General features: G+C 36.6%; 2 protein-coding genes across 3 annotated transcripts; both read left to right on the top strand.

Moving 5' to 3' along the window:
* Positions 1–7,145: 7,145 nt before the first annotated feature.
* Positions 7,146–10,161, top strand: LOC147537876 (thylakoid lumenal protein (Mog1/PsbP/DUF1795-like photosystem II reaction center PsbP family protein)). 2 transcript variants are annotated; one of them, XM_086642135.1, is made up of 5 exons: positions 7,146–7,688; positions 7,790–7,893; positions 8,714–8,825; positions 9,354–9,581; positions 9,877–10,161. In XM_086642135.1, exons 1-5 carry the CDS (start codon positions 7,325–7,327, stop codon positions 9,939–9,941), a joined length of 873 nt encoding a protein of 290 aa, XP_086498261.1. In that variant the 5' UTR covers positions 7,146–7,324; the 3' UTR covers positions 9,942–10,161. The 2 variants fall into 2 exon arrangements, with proteins under 2 accessions (XP_086498261.1, XP_086498263.1); XM_086642137.1 differs by having other exon boundaries at positions 7,188–7,688; positions 9,354–9,635; positions 9,702–10,161.
* An 891-nt stretch (positions 10,162–11,052) lies between these two features.
* On the top strand, positions 11,053–11,412 carry LOC147537875 (putative fucosyltransferase-like protein). The gene has a single exon (XM_086642870.1). It carries the CDS (start codon positions 11,053–11,055, stop codon positions 11,410–11,412), a length of 360 nt encoding a protein of 119 aa, XP_086498996.1.
* The last annotated feature ends 6,061 nt before the right edge of the window (positions 11,413–17,473 follow it).

Here is a 17,473-nt window from a genome sequence, read left to right as displayed (position 1 = left end):
TTATTCCGTGATTAATGAAGGAAGCCATGTGAAAAAAATTTAAGAGAAAAGCTTAGGTGAAGGATGAGTGAAGAAGAAAAAGAGTCATCGCTAAAGTCATAAAAAGATTTTTTGACTTATCAATTGTTTAAGATTTTTCCTTTTGGTAGCACTTAGAAAGTAAGTGCAAAAAATAAGCTCCAAATTGGAGCTTACTTTTTTGCACTTACTTTGCCCCACTTACAAGTAATATTCACTTATTAAGTGAAAAAACACACGGCATAAAATTGTCGGCCCGCACTTATTAAGTGAAAATCACTTGCAAGTGATATTCATATAGTTGTATTAGTATATAAGTTTTACTTTATTTACTTATTTATTTCTTACACTTAAGTAATTTATTTATTTTTTACTTTTTTTTTCTTTCAACAAAAAAAACTAGTTTATTTTTATTTTATTTTGTGATGATTGATACTCTTCGAGAAAATAAGGATCCGGCCTAAAATACTGAAACCATGGATCTCAACAAATTTCTACATTTAGTTGGCATGAGAGTTGGGATTATTGTTAAAGACCCAACAATTGTTAGAGATTTGTTCCTTTGTCAAGTCATCACATTTGACCGTTAGTCCATGTTCCAAACTAAAATAATTGTCAAATTTGAACACTCTATTGTCTCTTTCACATAGTATCATTACCTGATTCTAGTCTTGCCTTCTCTTAAACGTTGCGACTTAAGAGTATCCCATCAAAGGCTAGCATAACCCTTTAGCCTCAAGGTTGCTATTTTATACCCTTTCTCATCGTTATAGGTATTATACTCAAATTCCCTCTCATCGATCTTAACCAATCTAGAAAGTCATCTGGATTTAGATTACCTTCAAAATCAGGAAAATCAACTTCGAATTCTTTTTTACGATGTTGTTGATGTGGACGATTATCTCTTCTCCTTTTCCCACGTTCAGACTTGACACTAGGATCAAAATCAGAATCAAGAGAAACACGTATTTCGTCATTAGAAGATGAACGATCATTGTCTACTTCTTGTCTCCTTGGCTGCGCTTGCATATTCATGTCATTAAAAGTCTGAACCATTTGCTGCATTTGCTGCCTCATTTTCTCCATTTCTCTACCAATACGCTTAGCGTGTGCTTGGTCGAGGGTCAATCTGCTTGGAAAATCCATTTTAGATAAAAACAGGATAAATAACTTCACTCCACTAACCCGGATTTACTCTGATACCACTTAATGCGTTTTGCCGGAAGCGTGAGTACAGAGTGACTGTAACTATCGTAACAGAGCAAATCGGAAGATCCAGATCACCACACATTGATAAAGTTGCCACCACAAAGTGATAAAGAAATTGGTTGAGCTAACACCACACATGGATAAAGTTGCCACCACCAGATGATAAAGAAGCTCGAAATCTACCACCAATGGCTCTTCCAAAATCAGAGGATAAAGGAAATGATCTAAACAAATCCAAAAGTCACAAAAGGCTCTATGATTTCTCCAATTCGTTTTCTTATTTATCCATTGATAATAAGCCTCCTTATATAGAGGAGAATACATTGAAAGAGAAATAAAAGCTAGTCTACATGCATAGAAACTAGATACATTGGAAATAGCTTAGTTTGATACATGAATGTAAAAATACTAGATTAAATTTAATGCCGAATAATAAAAACAAAAATGACTCTTCAAGTCTTCGAGAACCGTCTTTAAAGACCATATTTAGCCATTTGATTGGTCCAACTTCAGTAAGGTAACGCTCAGCCCATTGATAGGCGTGTTTGCGTATTCCAGCATTGTTTGCTCCAGTTCTGATTTTTCTAGCTCTGACTGTTCTAGTCCTGGTTGATCCAACACTTTTGTTCCCGTATCAGCCTACCCCGCTACCCGACTACCAGATTGACCTTCTGTCCGTTTACCCGTCTATTTGAAGGCCTGAAGCCTAGTTGCTGGTGCCCACCTATCAATCTTTCTAACTGTGTGACTTTCTACCCGTCCACACCAGCCCTGTCTCAGTAATCAGCTCCGCTAACGAGTCCAAAATTCTGTGTCAAGACCCTTGTAAGCGGGTTTGCGGATCGTAAACCCAGTTCCATATCAACCCATATATTCAATACACTTTCAACAAGAATTAATTCATATCAAATTTTACTAGAAATGGTTGAGGCAAGATGGTCTAGTGGAAACAAAAAATAATCTCTCAATAAGGAAGGAGACTATTAAATCCATACTTGCTTATTTATCGATTTTTTTTATGAGTCGAGTAAGATCTTATTGGAGTAATCATAGAGATGGAAAAGGTTGAACGTAATTTTGGTGGAGACATTATGAAGACTCTCGAAAGTTACACTTTATCGAATGGATAGATATCTGCCTCCTAAAACGGGTAGGCTGCTTGGGTTTTACAAGGTTAGAGTTGGACAGTTGGTGAACAAAGAATTATTAGCAAAAATTACTTGGCATTTTCTCACCAAAACCCCTCATCGAAATGGGTCGAACTTCTCACCGCAAAGTACTTGAAATGAAATACTATTTGGACTGCAACTCCAACATCAACTTCATATTCTTTATGGAAATCTTTACTCTAGACACGTCCTTTATTTTCCAAAATTGTCAATGGCAAATTGGCAACGGTAGTTCGGTAAACATCTTTACTGAACCTGGGTTTGAGAGTCGTTTTGAAGATCTTATAAAGCCCCGCAATTGGCCCACTAATATAAGTTTGGCGAAAGACTTGACTGTTCCAGCAACAAGACAATGGAGGGAACCAGTTATTTAATCATTATTTCCTCAAGAGATTTCAATTAAAATTTTAGGTATTGGGCTACCACATTTCGAAAAGGAAGACAACTTTATTTGGAAGCCCACAAAAAAATGGGATATTCTCTACTAAATTTTGCTATCAAGAACTTCTCAATCCAAATTATGATGAAATAGCATCACAGTCTTTCAATTAGTCACGATTTTACAAAAACTTCAGCCTTCTACCAAAGATTCGGTGTTTCACATGGAAATTAATTATTTCTTTCGTGGATTGTTGTAAGAATGAACATTCACCGATTTGTCAACATTCACAACACTTTTTTCCCTTGTTGTCATCAATTTAAGGAAACAATAGAGCATCAATTTCTCCCTTGTGCATAGGTAAGACAACTTTGGGTCTCTGTTATTACTAAAAGTCGCGGAAGCTATCGAACCTATCCTAGAAATTGATCCGATCCTGAAAAATTAATCGAAAAGCTAAGCCAAAATCAAATATGCGAACAGAATTTAACGAGGTTGATGAGACATTTTCATGTCTCATCTGAATCCCTTAACACGGGTTAGTTAGTCCAATTCGAGCGGTTACTCTGATGATTTGTTTGATTTTCTTTCTCAGGTGTCTTTCACGGAGTTCGGTGTGAAAAATAGTAAAAGTGGGCGAAAGACACATTCGCGGCATTTTGGTCATTTCTGTATTCTGGTAATTTTGGCTAATATTAATGGTTCGATGGAAAGTAGAGTCCAAGACGAACCCAATGGCGAAAACGAGAGTCGAATCGGAGTCCGGATGAGAAAATTGGAGCGTGTCAAAGTTGTGGTCAAAATCAAGTCAACCTAGGGTTTTCAGTGACACATGGCGCACAAGATGGAACCAGATCAGGTGGTGGAAAGGTTACGTGGGCTATTCTCGGTCATAGACGGGTGTGCTTTGGGAATTCTTTAGGGGTTCTGATTCAGTACATCCGATCTCGTGGTGTCCCCGTACCCAAAAGCGCATCAAACGGTCGCTGCCAATAAATCAACAAATGGCTGCACTTGAAATTGTGATGCAACTTATTATAGTCAACTGCGATACACCGTATCTAAGCCCTTTAACCAGCACATGGTGCGTTTTTTTTTTTGTAGCTACTTTTGTGGAAGTTGTTTTGAATTATTAGATTTGTTGTAACTAAACAAGGATGGGAGCATGGGATTTATGGAAATTAACAAGCTGGAGTCTCGGCTAAAGGACCTAATTCACTCTTATCTCCTAATCAGAAAGAAAGAAAGGAAACCAGGGATTGTGTTAGAAATGGGAAGATGACAAATATTTTGATAGCAGAGATAGAAGGTGAGATATTTTCTCTGTCTACAGTAGAAATAAAGATGAAATCAAAGAAAGGATCGTGAGCTGGATAAAGAGAGATTTCTTCTTTACTCAACATATAAACAGAGAAGGAAAGAAATTTAGAGAATGGAAACAGAGATTGGAAGATTGAGAGGGATTCTAGAGAGAGAAACCGAGAGAGAGATTGAGGAGATTTAATAAACCGTGAAGAACAAAGAGAGAGAGAGAGAGGATATTGATCGAACTTTCTAAACAGGGATACACGAGAAACCATAAAAGGAAGGAAATCTTTCCCAACCGAAAGGAGGCAGAGAAGAGAGAGGATTGGATTGATGAGAATCACTGAGAGATAAAGAATTCGGTTAAGGGACGGATTTTATTTCTTCTTCTGCTACATGAAATAACAAAGAAGGAAAGAATGAGGGGATGAGAGCTGCAACTAATATTTTCTTCTCCTTTCTTCTCTTATAAAACAGCCAAGAACAGACAGGTGGAGGCATCTCATCTTGGGAGGAGCCTCTCTAAAGCTCAACCAAAATATAAATCGGAGTAGAGAGAGAACCAGAGACATCTACCATTTTTGAGTTTTCTTCTTCTGTAAATCTCTTCTTTTTGTGAGAGAAAGGGAGATTAATAGAGAGAGAGAGAGAGAGAGTAACTGTAATAAGAAACAGAGAGAGAGAGAGAGAGAGAGAGATATTTTTGAGAAAGAATTGTATTTCAATTTCTGGCTATTTAATATATCATCTTTTTCAATTTTGGTGGTTGAAGTTCTGAATTGAAATAAAGAAAAAGAAGTGAAAAAATCAGAGGAGGAAGAAGACCACGTTTGGGTCAATAATCTCTCTGGGAAATAGTTTTCCCAGAGAGAAAATACTTCCGAGAAGACGAGAAATTTATTTTCTCCAGGGGAGTGTTTGGCTGCAACAGGGAAAATTCAGCGAGAAAAGTTTAGTTCTATCTTTTCCCTCTTATTATTCATACTTGTTAGTTTTATCTCTTCCATCATGAGTAACTAATCTCCCAATCTAGGAATTTCGATGAAGTTTTGACATATGATTTTGATAATTTTCTCATGGCTTAATATCTTAAATGCTTTAACCGTTATAATATTGAATTCGTAGAATTGGTGTAGGAAGATTTCTTCATTAGCTATGCTTTTGATTTGATGGTTCATGTTTAGGTTAAGTCCTTTAATGAGTCATGCTTATAGATTGATAGTTAATAGTTGCGACTTCGGTATTTCAAAACTTCGAGTTTAGACTTTAGTTTTGTTCGGCTTTAATTAGAATATTTTCCGGGGTTTGGAACATTCGGTTACCAAAACTTGAGTGATAAAAAGATATGCATGATTAGATTATCATTGATAAATGTTAAGATGGATTCTAAAACCCCAGGTCATCTCCCCCCATTTGAGTTCATACATTTGTTTTAGTATTTTATTATTTTATCCCAAAAACTCAATTTTAAAAAGAAAAACCGTGATACTTCCAAGTCTTAGAATAGGTTTCACTTAGTCTCTGAGGAACGAACCGGTCTTACCGGAAAATTACAACTTGACATCCGTGCACTTGCGGGTGGGGACCTATTTAGGGTAACCTTTCTAGGCCCATCAGAGGTTCGGCTTTAAAGTCTACGTCCTCGGGCGAACAAGAAATCTTTATTGAAGGATAGATGAAGACGACTCACACAACCCGCAAGTTCGTCCCAAGATGGTACCGTATAGAAATTAACCTTCTATACTAAATCTTCGACGACCGAGAAATTAAACACCGCTCAAAACTATGAACAAAATTTCTCTCTTACTTGCTCTCTCTCTCTAATTCTCTCTAAAGAAGAGTTGTTGAGTTGTTGTTGTGGTGATGTTGATGTAGTGGTGGCACTCAAACCTCTATTTAAATATAATATAAGCCGACTCCAACCATTGAATTTGAAACCGCCCACTGCCACAATTTGGAAACATAAGAAACCGCCTCTTACACCATTCCAAAACCGCCTATAGGCATAGCCATCTAAACCGCTAATAGCCATAACCATCTAAACCGCCTCTTACAGTCTCATTTGAACTTTCACCTCCATCTCCGTGTAATCAGGAAATACAGTCTTATTCTCCCTCTAATGGTGGCTGAACCAAAGTGATAACTACTCCATGTTCAATAAAGTTTGTAGTGTCTTCTGGAATCATTGGAAAGAACGCAACAAAGTTATTTTTGAAACCTTGTAATATAACATTTAAAGGGTTATCATCAATATCAACAATGATCTTAGACAATTCGGGGTCCAACCTTATGAATCTAGAAACACAACTTTGGAATCCAATAGTACAACCACACTGGATTGCTCCAACTGATTCGTTTGTTAAGATAAATGTGGATGAGCATGTTCCAATCAAGGAGAAAGTTATACTTTTGTTGCTCGTTCCTCGAGTGGAGAATTTCTCATTCGTCTATCATGTCGACTTTGTTGCTCTACATCTGATATTGTTGAAGCCCATGCAGTTTTACTTTGGGAATAAAACCACCTTTAAAGCATAACTTTTCGAAAGTTACAATTGAAAGCCACTCAGAGACTTTCATACAATTGATCCTCCTTGACAATTACAACCTTTCCTCTCGGACATCGAACATTACAAGAGCTACTTTATATCAATCCAATTTCTCTTTTGCCCCAGGGATTGTAATTGAGTCGCACATGATTGGCCGCTCTGGTATTGAATGAGAATCTGTATGGAGAATGGAACTCAACAGTACTCCATCATGTATTATCTCTTATGTAACTTCTGATTATTAATGATATTATAGTTTCTCTTAACTACTCAATATTAATCAAATTATAGTTTCTGTTTCAAAAAAAAAAATCTGCTTTATTATTTGTAAGCAGTCAACCAAATTTCTTGAGTAAGTTCCTTGTACGGGCCATCTTTGTACAAACACGCAATGTTTTTCTCTTCGTAAAAAAAAACAAAAAAAACAAAAAAAAAAGGAGAGAATTTTGTGGCCCGAACAACTTATGTCATAAAGTATGGACTATTTTCAACAGATTTCAACTAAAAAAAAAATGGACTATTTTCAACATAAAACAGAGCCTACTATGTCCACAAATATCTGATCTCATTGCCTTTAACTGTAACACAAAGTCTCTCCTATACTTCATCTTCTCTTCATCCTGAAATCATCAAAAGAAACTGAATTTCTTTAGTCATCTCTCTTAAAGATATAAAAAGAAGAACTTATTTTGTAGAAGATGATAACCACCGTCTTCACAAGTTGTCGATTTCGCTTGCAATATGATCATCATTACCAATTACCCTCTCATTTGGTAAATTCTCGAGAAATAAAGAAGTTACACCAGTTCTATATTCCATATTCATTACAGAAATTGCACTGTTCATCACATAGAACAAAAGCAGCAACTACTGCTCCTACAGATTCAAATGATGAAACTATTAGGTCTAATGGGAATTTGAAAAGAAGATCAGCTCTAGTATCTGGGTTTTCTTTACTTTCTTCATCAGTAGTCATGGGTTTTCCAACTGAAGGCTTAGCAGTAGTGAAACAAGGTCTTTTAGCTGGAAGAGTTCCTGGTTTATCTGAACCTGATGACCAAGGTTGAATTCTAATTTAAATGTATAGTTTGTATATGGTACTTTGGGCCTTTCAATCGAACATATAATTATACTTCTGAACAAGGAAATAATTACTCAGACAGGTTGGAGGACATATCGAAGACCAGATGAAAAATCTGGAGGGCATGGTGTAGGATGGAGTCCAATCATTCCCTACTCTTTCTTGGTTCCTCAAGACTGGGAAGAGGTAATTTACTATCACTGGTTCTAAATATATATACCGTTTTTATATTTTCGTCTATGTTATTCCATGTATATATATTGGGGAATGGGGATAGAGAGAGCTATAAAGAGATAAGAAAGAAGTAGTAACCACAGTTTATATGGTGGCTCTGTATATTATTACCAACTTGTAAGTGTCTTGTACTTCGGTAGTTCGGTATACATGGGAGGTGAAGTGAATTTCGGTTTAGTGTTTTGTACTATAAGCACCTCATCCTATGCTAGACGCCTCTTGTCAAGCAATCCAAATTGACTTCCACATGATGCTAGGGCAGCAACATCGTCATTATTGAAAACACTCCTCCTTGATGACCATCACTGTCTCTGCAATGATTGTCTCAGTAAAAATATTATCAGTAAAACGTAGTGGGACAAAAATCTGACCAAAGAACAAGAACCGAATCGTGAAGACCGAGAGACGTGTGAAATACGCTTTAGCTATCTGATTAAAACTTCGTCAGAAAAACCAAGTGGGACAAAAATTGGACGAAAGAATAAAAATACAACGCGTATATAGTTCAAACGATGAGAAAATTTCACAGTAGTAAGATTTATGTCATGTTTGAAATATTTTGGACTAGACTGTCATCACCCATTTCGAAATGGCCATTGTTCCACTCAGGCATGCAACCCAATATATGAAAATGAGTTTCAGTATGGGGAATTTTATTGTTAAGGGAACACGACTGATAAGTGAAGGAAAAGCTTTTAGTTGCAACATAGGCATTGTGTTAGCCCAATTATTCTAACTATCTTCATCTGCTGTTGAGACCATTTCTGTATAGGTTCCAGTATCAATAGCAGATCTTGGTGGTACGGAGATCGATTTAAGATTTGCAAGCTCACAAGCAGGGCGCTTGTTTGTCATTGTTGCTCCTGTTCTTCGATTCACTGATAGTAAGTTTTGACAAAGGGCATTTTGTTTCCTTTCTGATGAAGGGTAAAAGTTAAACCAACTAGGCCTAAAATCATGATATTTCTTATTACAAACCGTGGAATCTTTATATCTTGGTGGCAACAGACATCCATTGCCGACGACTCTTGAAAGAAAAATATTTCTTCTACTTTCTCCTTTCCTCCTGCATTTCTTCCAAACACCGCCACCATCATTTCCGAACACCACCCTCATTTCTCTATTTTTTCTCTCTCTCCTTCTTACTGGCGTGGTTGGATTTTGGGGCGTATTGTGAAACTTTGATCTCGGTCCTTTATCCAAACAGTGAAGAAATAAAGTAACGGGGGGATCCAAGATTTTCTTACCCAAAATCTTGGGCCCACACCACAAAGAGCCCCTATTATAGGGACTCTTTGTGGTGGGGGTCCAGTGGTGGCACACAAACCGCACCCCGCCACACTACACTGTCCTTATTCATACCTTAAAAAAAATTGTTTAATAGTACAATGTTTATTTTTTGTGTCGAATAGATCTTGGGGATGATGTGAAAATCGAGATGATTGGAACTCCAGATAAAGTGATAAATGCGTTTGGACCTGAAGTTATTGGTGAGAATGTAGAAGGGAAGGTTCAAAATATGGAAGTAGTAGAACACTCTGGACGAAAATATTACCAATACGAGTTGGAGCCTCCTCATATTCTTATATCAGCAACTGCAGCAGGAAATAGATTCTATCTATTCGGTGCAACAGGAAATGGTAAACCCTGAATTTATTAAACTGTCCTAAATTTTTTTAATTATATAGACCGCTGTGGACCAACAGGAAATGGTAAACCCTGAATTTATTAAACTGTCCTAAATTTTTTTAATTATATAGACCGCTGTGGACCTCTCCATATTTTCATCCTTCAAACGCTATTTGGAGTTTAAAATTCAAATGATCAAATTATTTTTAGTCGATATGACCAAAGTTTGGGGGCTAGTTGACTGAACTACGCATATAAAAAGAATACAAAGTTCTTTTGAAATGAAGTATGTTGTAATATTTGCAGGTCTTCAATGGAAAAGACATTATAAGGAATTGAAACGGATATCAAATTCTTTCCGCGTTGTATAAAGATGTTGTTGGATACAAAGTCGCGTGCTCGCATGCCTTCTCGAGTTTTAAATTGAAGACTTGTATTTTGCAACTCACAGCAGAGTATTTACATATCAACATCTTTCAACAAAAAGAAAAAAAAATTTACATATGGACATTATTGTCATATCATATTTGAGCTGAATGCATTGCCTTTGGGAACCTTGTTCTGTGAGATAATAGTTACCTTTCCATGAAATAAGCATGATATTTAGTTATTTTTGGAATTTGGAAAAGAATGTTTTTTTTTTTTTGTTAAGTATATTAGGTCTTTGTTTTTTTTTTGTTGAAAGATATTAGGTCTTTGTTTGGAAAATAAAAGAAGAACTCCAAACAAATTTAGTGTGAGATGGACAATGCTTTTTTATACATTACATATTGAGTTAATTCCTATATGGCCCCCTACTTTGTGACCAGCTTCCTTTATGGCCCCCTTTTTTTTCGTAAATTCAAATATGGCCCCCTATTTTCAAGTAAATGTCAATACTACCCTTCTTAATTCTAAATTTAAAACATTTAAAAAAACTTATTTCCACCTCACCCCTCTCTCTCCACCTCATCTCTCCACCTCATCTCTCTCTACAACTCACCCCTCTCTCTCTCCAATTCACCTCTCTCTCTTTCCAACTCACTCCTCTCTCTCTCCAACTCACCTTCATCTTCTCCGATTAAAGTCGCCGGCCGGAAAATTTTCCGGCCGGCGACCTCCAAAAAAAAAAATTTCTTGAATGAGTTTTGACCCCTCATTGATAACAGAATAGTTTTGACCCTATATGGCCAAAGAATCACCTAAAAGAATCAGATTTCTTGCTCATTTAATTGAAGCTTAGTATTTCAATGTTATAAATGACAATAAGGAGACCAGAATAGTTTTGACCAGAATTGTTTTGACAGAATAGTTGACTATTTCTATTAGGTGATTCTATTAGGTGATTCTTGTAGTCAAGGTGATTGTTTTTGACAGATTTCTTGTACTTCTTGCTATAATTGTACACGAGAAGATTGACGGAACAATGGACAATAAACAGACCTTTGATCATCAATATCAACTATAAACAACAACAATAAACAGAAGAAATGGTCGAATCTAATGCCTATACTTATTGCCCTTGTGGTTATTGTCGAGATTGGGTTTCTTGGTCGTCTTGATATGGCTAAAAATGCAGCCATGGTTCATACCTGGACTAAATCCTTCTACTTTTCTTCCATGGGTGGTGAGTCCTTTAAATCTGAATCCAGAGAAGATCTTCCTGAATTAGGTTTTGAGAGGAACAACAGTAACAGCCAACAAAATAGTACCCACAGTAGAGATGTTGAGAATTGCGAGGCTTGGTTAGAGAGAGAAGATGCTATCCCTTATTCTAGAAATTTTCATGAAAACCCAATCTGGGTTTCTGGTTCTGATGAGGTTACCCCTCTTTTGATTCTTCCTCTCTTCTCTTACTTTTGATTTTACATCTTATTTTTGTATGGGTTGGTTCTGATGACCTTCAAAGGTCTGCCGTGAACAGACCAGATCTGGTCTGTTCACGGCTCCGGCGAAGGGAAACCCCCTTCGCCGGAGTTTTTAGAGAGAGAGAGATGAGAGGAAAAAAAAATGTTTTTTTTTTTTTTTGGAGGTTGCCGGCCGGAATATTTTCCGGCCGGCGACTTTAATCGGAGAAGATGAAGGTGAGTTGGAGAGATAGAGGAGTGAGTTGGAGAGAGAGAGAGGTGAGTTGGAAGAGAGAGAGGTGAGTTGGAAGAGAGAGAGGTGAATTGGAGAGAGAGAGAGGTGGGTTGTAGAGAGAGATGAGGTGGAGAGAGAGAGAGGGGGGTGAGGTGGAAATAAGTTTTTTGAAATGTTTTAAATTTAGAATTAGGAAGGGTAGTATTGACATATACTTGAAAATAGGGGGTCATATTTGAATTTACGAAAAAAAGGGGGTCATAAAGGAAGCTGGTCACAAAGTAGGGGGCCATATAGGAATTAACTCTTACATATTTCATGATGAATGGGTAATTCAGTTACAACAGATGATATTGTTGGTGGTAAGATGATTGATCATGGTCATGGAACAACTCTGTTAATAGACCTTTAGTGCATTTGATTTTAAATACTCCATCTTAGTAAATTAAATGGACAAAAAATTATGGAGGAGTTTGTAATGATCTATTAAATAACCTTCTCTATATTGATAAACTTCGTTGTATTAGTTAGTGAGCAATGAGAGATAAACTACAACTAAATAACCTTCTCTGTATATTGATAAACTGTAGGGAAATGATAGAGTGACTTAGAATTTGGTACTTAGAGCATGACATGTTTCCTCATTTGGAAACTTCCCCAAGATAGTCAAACTTTGAAAAAATTTTGTTTTAGTGTACTCCACGTCATTATGTCATCCTCTAAGTTGCCCTCTAAGTCATTGTAGCATCTCCCTAAACTCTATTAGTTAGTGAGCAACGAGAGATAAACTACAACTTTTCACAAGTACGTATACCAAGTGGTATGAGGGTGTATATATAGTGTAGTGGGAAGTGAGGTGGCAAAAGGGGAGGTGCCTACATGTGGCATCTTTGTAACTAGCCAAACAACCTTCTTTTACTTCATCCTTAAGTATTACTTCCTTTCCAAATGCAAGTAGTGATTTACCATGTTTGACCATAATTATCTTTATATATCCACTGTAAGTGACTGTTGAGCAATAGTTATTAGTAGGAGAGAATATTATAGAAATGATCCAAGACACTAAGTATATGGGTTATAAATAATCTTATGGGCAGCCACTAATAATATAACACTCCCCCTTGGATGACCATCACTCGAAATAATTCTCATAAAATCTTATCAGAAGAGTCTAGTGAGAGATACCAAGTGTCGTTGGATACGCAAAAATGGTGCCTCATTAAAACTTTGCCAGAGAACCCCATTGGGATAAAAACTGGACGAAGGAAAAAGAGTACAGAGTTCAGATATCCAGTACTAATGATGTGAAAATCACCACATGATAATATTCTCCCCCTAATGAATGTCATAACGTGGATCATGTAGTTTTACATCATCTGATTATTCAATCTTCGCATTTCGATACCTTCTACTAGTTTTCTGAATGTTTTAGTAGGCAAGGACTTGGTAAATAAGTCAGCATAATTCTCACATGATTGTATCTTCTGAATATCAATTTCACCATTCTTCTGTAAATGGTGCGAGAAAAATAATTTTGGTGAAATGTGTTTTGTTCTGTCACCTTTAATATATCCTTCCTTGATTTGGGCAATGCAAGCCGCATTGTCTTCATAAATAATAGTAGGTGACTTTGTAATTTCAGGGAGTTCACATGAAATTCTAATATGACTAATAATAGACCTGAGTCATACACATTCTCTGGTAGCTTCATGAAGAGCTATAATCTCTGAGTGATTTGAAGATGTAGTTGGCATACTTTGCTTACTTGATCGCCACGAGAAAGTTGTACCTACACTTGTAAAAACATAACCTGTTTGTGAAACTCCTTTATGTGGGTCAGAGAGATATTCTGCATCGGTATACCCTATTATTTATGAACCATTGGATGAATTCTTCGAATAAAATAACCCCATGTTAGTAGTTCCGTGAAGATATCGCAGAATATGCTTTACTCCCATCCAATGTCTCTTTGTTGGTGCCGAACTGAACCTGGCTAATAAGTTTACTGCAAAAGAAACATCAGGTCTAGTACATTGAGCCAAATATAATAAGGCACCGATTGCACTTAAATATGGTACTTAAGGACCAAGTAATTCTTCATTATCTTCTTTAGGGCGATAAGGATCTTTTACAGTATCTAAAGATCTGACAACCATTGGAGTACTAAGAGGGTATGCAGTGTCCATGCGAAATCTTTTCAAAACCTTTTCAGTGTATAAATTTTGATGGACAAGAATTCCATTTGTACTCCTCTCAATTTGTAAGCCAATGCAAAATTTTGTTTTCCCAAGATCTTTCATCTCAAATTCTTTCTTCAAATATTCTCCAGCTTTTGAAACATCTTCAACTGTCCCAATTAGATTTATATCATCAACGTATATTGCAATGATAGCGAATCCAGTATATGATTTCTTAATGAACACACATGGACAAATAGGATTGTTTACATATCCTTCCTTGGTTAAGTATTCACTGAGACGATTGTACCACATTCGCTCTGATTGCTTTAAACCATATAAAGCTCTATTAAGTTTAAGTGAATACGTGACACGTTGTTTTCCTTCAGGTAACTTGAACCGTTCATGAACTTTCATATAAATATTAGTATCTAGATTGCCATATAGATACGCAGTAACGACATCTAGTAGATGCATATCAAGTTCTTCTTGAGCTGCCAGACTGATTAAATATCTAAATGTAATGGCATCCATAACAGGTGAATATGTTTCCTCATAATCTATCCCAAGTTTTCGTAGAAAACCCTATGCCACAAGTCGTGCTTTGTAGCGAACGATTTCGTTATTTTCATTGCGTTTTCTCACAAAAACCCATTTGAACCCAACTGGATTTACATCCTTAGGTGTGAGGACCACTGGACCAAAAACACTACGCTTATTGAGTAAATCTAGTTTTGCCTGAATTGCATCTTTCCATATCAACCAATCAGATATTTGGCGACATTCCTCAATAGAGCGTGGTTCATAATCATCATTCTCTTTTAGAATTGAGGTTGCCACCGTAAAAGAGAATACCTCATCGACATCTGTTTCATTTCGGTCCCACACTTGTTTCGAACATTCATAATTTATAGAGATTTCCTCATTGTTAGGTATTTCTATCTCATCAAGGGTTCCGCCCTCTTCAAGCGGTATTTACTCAGAAAGTGTGGGTATATATCAATAATAGTCTCTTCTAGAGAACTATTATTTTGTGATTGATTCTTCCTCTTTCTAGGGATAATATCTTTAGAACCAATTGGTCGTTTACGTTTCTTACGTGCCTTAGACGACTCGTTTGCTATAGCAATTTTTCCCGATCCTTCAGGAATATTAATTCGTGCACGAGCATTAGCAGCAGGTATATATGATTCGGTTACTCTTGCTGTATCATTAAATGCATCTGGTAGTTTATTTGCAATGCCTTGCAAATGTATTATCCTTTGTACATCTATTTCTGACTGACTAGTTCAAGGATCTAGATGAGACAAACTTTGTGTATGCCAACACAAATCATTTTGTTTACTATCCGATGTAGACCGATTTTCTCCCCCTAATGATGGGAAAACTGTCTCATTAAAATGACAATCTGCAAACCGTGCAGTAAAAGTATCACCTGTCATAGGTTCAAGATATCATGGTGAATCAAAACCAACATATATACCCAGTCGCCGTTGAGGTCCAAATTTAGTACGTTTTGGAGGTGAAATAGGGATGTGCACCGCACACTCGAAAACACGTAAATGTGTAATATTTGGTTGATGGCCCAAAACATGTTGTAACTGCGAATAACCATTCGCTCTTGGCCGAACGCGGATCAAAGCTGCAGCATGTAATATTGCAGATCCCCATGCGGATGCAAGCAACTTAGTTTTCATCAACATTGGTCTTGCAATTAGTTGTAGATGTTTTATGAATGATTATACGAGACCATTTTGTGTATGAACATATGCTACAGGATGCTCAACATCAATACCAATTGCCTGACAATAAGCATCAAAAGCCTTTGATGTAAATTCACCTGCTCCATCAAGACGTATCCTTTTGATAGGAAAATCTGGAAAATGAGCACGTAGTCTAATAATTTGAGATAATAACCGTGAAAATGCATTATTACGAGTTGATAAAAGATTAACATAAGACCATTTGGTAGATGCATCAATTAATACCATAAAATATCTAAATGGTCCACATGATGGGTGAATAGGACCACAAATATCTCCTTGAATCCTTTCCAAAAATTTCGGAGATTCTATATGAACTTTTGTGAAAGATTGTTATACAATCAATTCACCCAGAGAGCAGGAATTACAAGTAAAATCATTACTTATCAGAAACTTCTGGTTCTGTAATGGGTGTCCTTGAGAATTTTGGATTATTCTACTCATCATGGTAGATCCAGAAACTCCCAAACGATCATGCCAAAGTGTCACCACACTAGGGTCGTAAAGCTTCTGGTTTACGACAATATATGATTCAATCGTTTTCATCCTTACAAGATACAATCCAGAAGAAAGAGTCGACAGTCTCTCTAAATCATGCTTCTCGCCAGAAGTATTTGAAGTAATATATAAATATTCTTCATTTTTTTCATCTCTAGTCTCAATGTGGTAACCATTTCGACGAATGTCTTTAAAGCTTAATAAATTTTTCAAAGACTTGGTTGAAAACAATGCGTCATCAATGGTTATTTTTGTACCATGTGGTAATATTATAGTTGCTCTACCAGAGCCTTCAATGAGACTAGATGAACCAGAGATTGTTATCGCATTAGCCTTGTATAACTTCAAGGTCTCAAAATATTTATTGCTCCGAAAGATAGAGTTTGTAGTTCCGCTATCAACTACACAAATATCCTCATCATCTTTTGATATTGTCTTTCTGCAATCCATACCTTATGTACACAAAAATAAGACATAAGATTATAATATATTTGTATTATATGAACATGATAATATTACATTAACTATTTAAAAAACAAAATAATATGTACAAATATAACACTATTTTGGGAAAATTTCGTCAAATTCTTCATCAAGTAGTTTGTCAAATTCAACGGAAGATAGATGATCAAAGCTACCGTCGTATATATCTCTTTCGGCTGCTGGGACACAATCTTTTAGAATTTCAAGGAAATAACTCGGTTTGTGATTCAGTATGATGAATTTCCACTTCATCAACTAGAAAATCAGACACATCTAATCCAGTGTTATATGAGGAACCACCTATCTCCATCTGGTTCATTTCTGTATTGGACGTTGATTTCATTAACGATGCTTGGTAAAGATCAACCAGATGTTTTGCAGTTTTACGGGTCCTTTGTCAATGACCTGTCATGCCACATCTATAACATGACTTGGTTTGCATTTCAGGTGGTTCATTTAATGCCCTTTTTCCTTTGTCTTGTCGACTAAATAGATGAGGTCTCGTACTCGAGTTATTGTAACGTCCTCGACGACCACGACCACGCCCACCAGAGTGGTAGCCACCATCTTCATTATTCCAATTTTGACTATTCCCCCGTCCGCGTCCTCCAGAGTGGTAGCCACCATCTCTGGTATCTATTTGGTGATCGTTACCACAACCACGCCTTCTAGAGTGGTAGCCACCACCTTTATTATTCTTGTTGTGATCGTTGCCACGACCACCTCGTCCATAAGATGTCACATACGTTTCAGATACTTCTGAATAACCTGTTGGACGGGCCTCTTGATTTTTCATAATTACTTCTCTATTTTGTTCCGCAACAAGTAGACAAGAAATTAAATCAGAATGACATTTAAAATTCATATTTTTGTACTGTTCTTGCTGGTTCATGTTAGATACATGAAAAGTATAAAATGTTT

The sequence above is a fragment of the Eschscholzia californica genome, unplaced genomic scaffold, assembly GCF_041429995.1.
Source record: "Eschscholzia californica isolate CP2 unplaced genomic scaffold, dmEscCali1.0.p SCAF_5, whole genome shotgun sequence".
In the NCBI taxonomy this organism is placed as follows: Eukaryota; Viridiplantae; Streptophyta; class Magnoliopsida; order Ranunculales; family Papaveraceae; genus Eschscholzia; species Eschscholzia californica.
Note: the sequence above shows the minus strand (reverse complement) of the source record. Positions and strands in the feature narration are given on the sequence as shown.